At 54.1% G+C, this 7,131-nt stretch overlaps 1 protein-coding gene across 1 annotated transcript in view; it reads left to right on the top strand.

The window, feature by feature from the left end:
* Window positions 1-3,588, top strand: part of PATL2 (protein associated with topoisomerase II homolog 2 (yeast)) — a gene marked incomplete at its 3' end in the record, with an annotated part of 5,932 nt that extends 2,344 nt beyond the window's left edge. The window contains exons 8-18 of the mRNA XM_010183289.1: window positions 539-692; window positions 827-910; window positions 1,001-1,139; window positions 1,265-1,385; window positions 1,464-1,561; window positions 1,921-1,965; window positions 2,126-2,283; window positions 2,536-2,695; window positions 3,029-3,169; window positions 3,264-3,361; window positions 3,439-3,588. Of these exons, the coding sequence (XP_010181591.1) occupies window positions 539-692; window positions 827-910; window positions 1,001-1,139; window positions 1,265-1,385; window positions 1,464-1,561; window positions 1,921-1,965; window positions 2,126-2,283; window positions 2,536-2,695; window positions 3,029-3,169; window positions 3,264-3,361; window positions 3,439-3,588 (1,348 nt within the window). The remainder of the gene's footprint in view (window positions 1-538; window positions 693-826; window positions 911-1,000; window positions 1,140-1,264; window positions 1,386-1,463; window positions 1,562-1,920; window positions 1,966-2,125; window positions 2,284-2,535; window positions 2,696-3,028; window positions 3,170-3,263; window positions 3,362-3,438) is intronic.
* Between the last annotated feature and the right edge of the window lie 3,543 nt (window positions 3,589-7,131).

Here is a 7,131-nt window from a genome sequence, read left to right on the forward strand (position 1 = left end):
AGGTGACACACTGGGCTGTGATCCACTGCCGTGTCTCCCCCTGAGGTGGCTCTGGAGTGGCAAGGGACACAGGCATGGTGCCTCCCGAAAGCTCTGCTGTCGTGGGCAGGCTCTGGAGCTCTGTCTAATCCTGAGCACCTATCTCCAGTGTCTTATAGAATCATTAAAGTTGGAGGAGACCTCTAAGATCTGTCAACCCAACATCACCATGCCCATGGGGGAAGCAAAGCCACCAGTGTGGCCATTGCTTCATAAATCTCTGTCCTGATGGTCTCACAGGACCTGCACCAGGCATGATGCTGTGCTTGGTGTCACACTGGTGATGGATGTGGTGTGCACAATCCCTGGTGACACATGGGTCCTGTTGCATTGCTCAGCTGTAGTGACAGGATTCTAGAGGGTGTCACCTTGCTGTGGTGCCCCACGCATTCCCTCTGTACAGGGAGAGGTGGCCCCTGCAAGGACAGGAGCAAGAAGCCAACATGATGCTTGCAGACCGCTTCAGAACCTTCAGAATGCTTCTCTCTTCCTCTCCAGATGTCAGAGTACGCATCTCCAACCCTGTTCCGGCCCATGTCACCCAACATCAACAGCCCATCGCAGCCTCTCACCATGCACTTTGGTCCCACGTCTCCCTCTTTGGACCCTGGTTTCCTCTTCAGTCCATCAGCCAGTGGCCAGCTGAACTTCAGGTAGCAGGATGGCAAGTGCGGTGCCTGGGTGGTACCAGAGGAGCACCACAATGCAGCTGGGGGTCATCCCCCTTCTGCCAGATGGCTCTAGTGTGGGTGGTGAGTCTCCAGTCCTGGTCTGGTCACCTTTGCAGTGAGCCCAGCCACATGACCCAGCTGCACCCTCAGCACCAGCGAATCCTGACCCAGCGGCAGCAGCAGGGCGGGCAGGTGCAGAGGTGAGGGGGTCCTGGGTTCCTGAGAAGCTGCAGGGTAGTGGAGGGGGCTCTGGGTTTTCACAGCAGGGTGTGATTTTTCTCCTGGGTCAGTATGTCCCCCAAGAAGCTGTGGTCTCCTAAAGTGGACCCTTATGCTGAGCTGATGACCTCCAAGGAGAAGGACTGGGTTATCAAAGTGGAGATGATCCAGCTGCAGAGTGAGAACATGGATGATGACTACTACTACCAGGTGAGCTCCCACCAGCAGCACCAGTGGCTGCTTCTGCTCCTCAGGGCTGGGGCTTCATCTTTTTGGGAGCCAGAGGGTGCCTGGGCTGGTAGTGCATTCCTTCCTGGCTATGCCTGTTGTTGCAGACATACTACCACCGGCTGGAGCGTAAACAGGCGGAGGAGGAGCTGCTCGGCAGGCGCAACAAGCAGGAGCCCCCCAAGCTGGTCACGCCATTCATCCAGAAAGTGGAAACATATGACTCTGGTGAGGGTCTGGGGCAGATTCTGGGTGTCTGGGTGAGGGGTTATGGGACGCGGTCTCACCATATCCCATCTCTCCCAGTGGTGCGTATCGCAGGCTCACTGGGCCAGGTCGCCGTGTCCACCTGCTACAGCCCTCGCCGGGCCATCGATGCTGTGCACCATGCCCTTGTGGAGGAGGTAGGTGATGGGGAGCCAGGCTTGTTGGTGTCCTGGATGCCTGGATACATCTCTCCAAGCTTTCTTCAGGCTCTGGAGCAGTTGTAGGAGTTGCTGTGACCAAGCATGGATGATGCCCCAAGCCATCAGATAGGGTGAACAGTTGGTGCAGGTGCCACCCTGGCTGGTGGCAGCTTGTCCCCAGCCATGGGGTAGAATAGGGCTCTGGGCAGTTGGAGCTGGCTGTGGCCTGCCCATGGGATTGCTCTGTATCTTGAAGCCACCTCTGATCCCCAGGGAGTGGCTGGCCCAGCACTCTGCCAGCGGCGGTGTCTGGTGCTGGCTGTAACTGTTGTGCCTTCCTTTCTCATCCCCTGAAGGCTGCGGGAAGCCACCGGCTTCGGGCACTGCACAGGATCGAGAAGGTGAGCAAGCCACGATTTGGAGCAAATGCTCATCCAAAGAGCTCTGGATGAGGTGAAAGCTACTTGGGTAGAGGTCCTGGATAGTTGGTAGGACCTACTACCTGATCCAGTTGGTAGAAGGTCCTCCAAGCTGCCCCCTCACCCTGTGCTGTTTCTCCAGCTCTTCCTGCAGCTGCTGGAAGTGGAGGAGATGCAGCGGAAGATGTCCCTGGTCCCAGAGGAGGAGCAGCAGCAGCAGCCCTGCTGTCGGGAGCAGAAGAGCCAAGAAGTGAAGCATATCTACCAAGCCTTGAAAATCAGGGCTTGCAGCAGTGAAGAGTGAGTTTTGTGCCGTGGGGAGAGGGGAACCAGGTGGCATGTCCTGGTCCTCATGGGGGCTCAGATATGGTCACAGAGGAGTGCTTCTGGGTGTTGGCAAGGGTTGGATCTTGTCCTCTGTGTGTCACCGTGGCCTGTGCTGACTCTGCCCCTGAGCCTTGTCCTCCACTGGAGCTAATGCCGGTCCTTCTGGATGGACAGAGATGCTACAGGTCCTTCTGGGATCTATGCCAATGGAGCCTTCATCCCCAGGGAGGCAGAGGATGAATTCCTGCAACTCCTGTGTGTGCGGAAGGGCAAGAAGCTCACTGCTCGGCTGCTGCCTCACCTGATGCAAGAGCAAGCTGAGAAGATCCTGCTGACCATCACCCGCCACCTGCCTTTCCTCATGAAGAAGGACATGCTGGACGAGGTGAGTACCTCCAGCAAGGGCAGGGGCATCCTGGGCTGCCTCCTTCCCCTGTTGCTCTTGCTGAGGGGGCTACCCTGTGCGATGTGAGGGGGCTGTCTTGCTGGGTGCCAGGCTAATTAGGCAGCTGGTAGGGTTGACATGAAACAGGAGCCTCTTTCCTTCCCTGAGGAGGAGGAGAAAGGCCTCCAGGAGAGGGGTTAAAGCAGTCCTGGTGGCAGTCACACACCGGGAGGGGTGCAGTATTGACTCTGGTGTCCCCCCCAGGTGTTGGGATGGGACTGTGTCATTGGTGGTTCAGTCTCAGATCCCTGTTCTCCCCTTTTCCCTGCCCAGTCTCTCCCCCTGCTCTACAGCCCATTGAATGAAGTGGTGGGTGGGATGACCTTCAGCAAACTCATTGAGGTCCTGCAGGAGATGACCAGGCCTCTGCCTGAGTCCCCCGAGCTTCTCCTTGCCATGGCCTTGAAGAACCAGGTAGGTGGCCCCAAGGAGGGCAGAACCATGCAGTGTCCCTGGGGTGCCACCACTGCCAGCTGTCTATGATGTTCCTCCTGTTGCTTCCCCACAGTTTGGGATCTCCTTGCTCTACTCCCTGCTGAGCCATGGTGAGAGGCTGCTGTCCTCTGACGCACCGCTGGAGCCGCGCAGTGGGGACTTCGAGATGTGGTGAGGGGCCATGCAATGATAGGGTTGGGGGTTTGCTGGCTGGTTGGACACTCAACCCCCTGCACTGATGCCTTCAGGACAGACACAGTGTTCCTGGTTGCCCGGGAGCTGTCACAAGTGCCCAAGGCCTTGCTGGTGGAGCCTCTCTTCTGGCCCAGTAACCTTCTCTCACTCTTCTGCCGCTACTTGGACAAGCAGACCATCCACCACCTGGAAGCCAAGATGGAGTGAGTACATCCCAGTACCTCCCTTCCCTGATTCTGCCTGGAATCCCTTGGAGGCAGAGGTTGGTATCAGGGCTTGCATCTGTTCCCTCAGGCACCCTGTTGGATGTAGGCCTCCAAACCTCCACTGGGCTGAGCCCATCCTTGTGGCTTTGCTCCCATTTTGAGGGATCCGGCATCATGCCAGCTGGTGTAGGGGTTTGTGTTTGCATTGGGTTCACCACAGCTTGATGGCACATCCCTGTGGGGTGAATTGAAGTGGGAGGTGGAAAGCAATTTAACCAGCAGCATTAGGGCACCTTGGGTTGGTTAGTCAGGTGTCCAAGTCTGACAACCTGATGCTTCCCCCTGTCCTTTCTCTGCAGGTGATCCCTGCTGCTGGTGGAGGCTGCCATGCCCTGCGGACCCCTGGGAGCCGGGGCTTGCAGTGCCAGGAGTGGGCAGGGCCCAGATGCTGTCACTTTGAATTTTGGAGCGAACACTTACCCCTGTGTGGGGCACACTGGGTGACGCAGGCACAGGCAGGGCTGGTGCAAACCTGCCCCAGTGCCTGGGAGCACGGCATGGGGGAGACGGGTAACTTATTTTGGCCTCGCACCTGGCAGCGGTGAGTGCTGGATCACAGCAGGTCTGGAGGCGAGGGTTGCACAGGGGCACTGGGGGCACCTGGGGCTGAGTGATTTTGTGTACAGCACTTGAAATAAAAGAAAAAGGTGATGAACAAGCTCCTCTGGCTTGTGTGGACAGCTTCTGCTGTAAGCACAGGGGGCCTGAAGGTATCACCTGGGCATGAAGACCCATGGTCAAGGATGGTGGGGAAGGAGAAGCAGGGGTGCACAGAGAACCCAGAAGGTTAAAGGGGGATGGATAGAGAAGAAGGCAAAGTGCTCAGAAAAGAATGGAGAGGATCAGAGGATGCATGTGCCTGGGGACAGAGGGGAGTTGAGCTCCTGAGGAGAGGAATGGGTTGGAAGAAAAGGGATGTGGTGGGGAAGGTGGGGTCAGAGAGGAAAGGGAAGCTCTGTGCACACACAAGAGGATGCATCTGGGTGCCCATGGGGAGGATATGGTGGTCTTGAACATACATGGGTGGGTGATAAAGCACCGCTTGTCTCTGCTGAGCTCTCAAAGACTAATGAGTCTAAAGTCATGGTCATGCTGAAATATCTTGAAGTACCTTGGTGGGATTTCTCCTAACCCCATGAGACATCTGTGCCTAGGACACCTCTGCCTGAGCAACTGGAGGCCCATCCAGGGATCTAAAAGTGACACCCAAAGCCTGGTGTATATTCAGAAGAGGTTTGCACTAGAAGGTTGTCTCATCCTCTGACTGGTAGCTGTTGTATATGCCCAAACTCCAAACCCATGTAAATGAGAGGAGATGAAACTTCTCCTTTAAATTTATACTGCTGAGGTCACACTAATGCACATGGAGAATTTGCAGAAAGCAAGGCTGTGATGGGTGGGATTTATCTCCATGGCTTATCAAAACAGCTCGCATCTCAGCTTCTGAAACTCAACTCAGAGGAGCAACTGAGGTGCCTAGATACAGCTGGACAGAGACAAGAGATGCTAAAGATGAGATGCAGGACCAAGGGAGGGCTCCTTCCCTTTATGTTAGAGGTGAAGTCTAGGCTGTCAAACATCTAAAAGGGCGCAAGGTCCAGCTGGAAGGAGCTCCAAGTCATTCTGGCAGCTGCCTTTGTCATCCTGATGCCTCTTCTGCTCATCTTGGTGTCCTCAGAGTCAGGCTTGCCAAAAGTCAAGGTTCAAATCCTCCTTCGCTTGCTCCTCACATTTCATTGTTGGAAAGTTGTTCTTTGGGACAGCTGTGTCCATCCCTAGCCACCCAACTCCTAGTTTCAACCCACTGAGGAGGCAATCTGAGATGATACCTGCATCGTGACCCACCTGCAAGCAGAAGAGTGGACCTTGCCACTATAAATCCAAGAGGCAATTTCAGACAGAAGGGGCCTAGCAGCTGCTTGCTGATATGTAGGAAGAGAGGAGTCCTTCAAGATAAGGATAAGCTGTAACACTGCTTTAGTTTTGGCTTTGGTTTCAAGGGAGCAGAGTGTGGGTGCTCCTCACCTGCAAACCTGCTGGGATGGTGGAGAAAAGCGCACCACGGTTGTGATCGCATATGAAACCAAGTACTCCAATGTAGAGGGGTTTGAGATCTCTACTGTGGGTCTGGGACTCATCCTGGGATGTCTTCAGAGTATTTTGGTCTTGCACAAGACACAGTGCGGGGTTCTGGGGAGGAACCAAAGGTGGGAAGAGGGAAGGATCAAGGCGGACTACAGCAGTGTCACCTCTCTCTGGCTCCTGCCAAAAACCCTTGAGCTGAGCAGGCAGCCATCCCAGTTAGTGTGGAGGAGATGTCAGCTGTCTCAGCTCAGGTGTTAAGGGAACCATGGCCATTCTGGTCAGGGCGCTGAGGAGGACTGTGGTCAACTCAGAGTCCAGGTATCTTAGGAAGGGTGGCTGGGGCATAGAGAGGACTGTGGCCATCTTTGTTGGGATATCAAAGGCCTCTTGGTCAGGGCAGTGAGGTTGCCATCTCAGTTGGGTCCTCTCAGTGGAACAGACACCAGTCATCGTGATAGGGGCATTGATGGGACTGTGACCATCTTCATTGGGGTATTGAGGGGACCATGACCATTGTGTGTGGGAAGTAATTTGTTAAAGCATTATGGTATAGAAACATGGCTAAGGTCTTGAAATAAGTTTTATAAGATGTGGTGCTTTGGAACATAACAGGATGAAAATCTTACGAAAAAATCAGTAAAACCCGAATTGGTAATGGGGTACAGTGGAAAGCGAAAGAATTTGCATTGTATATAGAAAAGGAAAAAAGGAGGGGAATTGAGATGGAGCTGGTAACTTCTAAGGTGTTTGTGAAGGCTGTAAATCTGTCAAGGCTTGAAAGACTTCTACATTCACAGACAGTGGGAAATCTCAAAGACAGAAAGAGGGGTGCTTCAAAGCTAAGATTAGTTCCTTATCTTCAAGGATGTTCTGCTTATGAGCTGACACAGCTGCAAGAAACTGGCTTAAATCACAACTAGTTATACAGAGAGAAAGGTGAAAAGTTTACAGTGATGAAGACTACAAGCCTTCATCCCTGGGACCCTAAACAACCACCCCAGGATTTTAGTGTGCATGTGACAACGGGCAGAAACTGATGTTAAAGATTTCCCTGAAAAGCTGTTGAATATGTAAGTAACTTTGTAAAAAATGTGTGGCTATGATAATGAATGTTACTGTAAATAAACCTTAACCTATTAGCAGGGGTGATTTTTGGGCACCTGGCATGCTGCTAATCAACCTTTGCTTCACAGAATTGATCCGTCTCTAAATTTGCATTTGCATGGGAGACCTCTCGGGCCTGGGCTCGCCAACTGTCCCGGGGGGACACATACGATTCCCCTCCGCCGGTACAATGGTACGGCCCGGCGGGCGTCCCCCTCCTCCCTCAACGCCAGTCTCGTGGCTGTTTCTATGGTGACGGAGCGACGCCTGCCACGGGAGGAAACCGGCCTC

The sequence above is a fragment of the Mesitornis unicolor genome, unplaced genomic scaffold (genome assembly GCF_000695765.1).
Source record: "Mesitornis unicolor isolate BGI_N332 unplaced genomic scaffold, ASM69576v1 scaffold19144, whole genome shotgun sequence".
NCBI lineage: Eukaryota > Metazoa > Chordata > Aves > Mesitornithiformes > Mesitornithidae > Mesitornis > Mesitornis unicolor.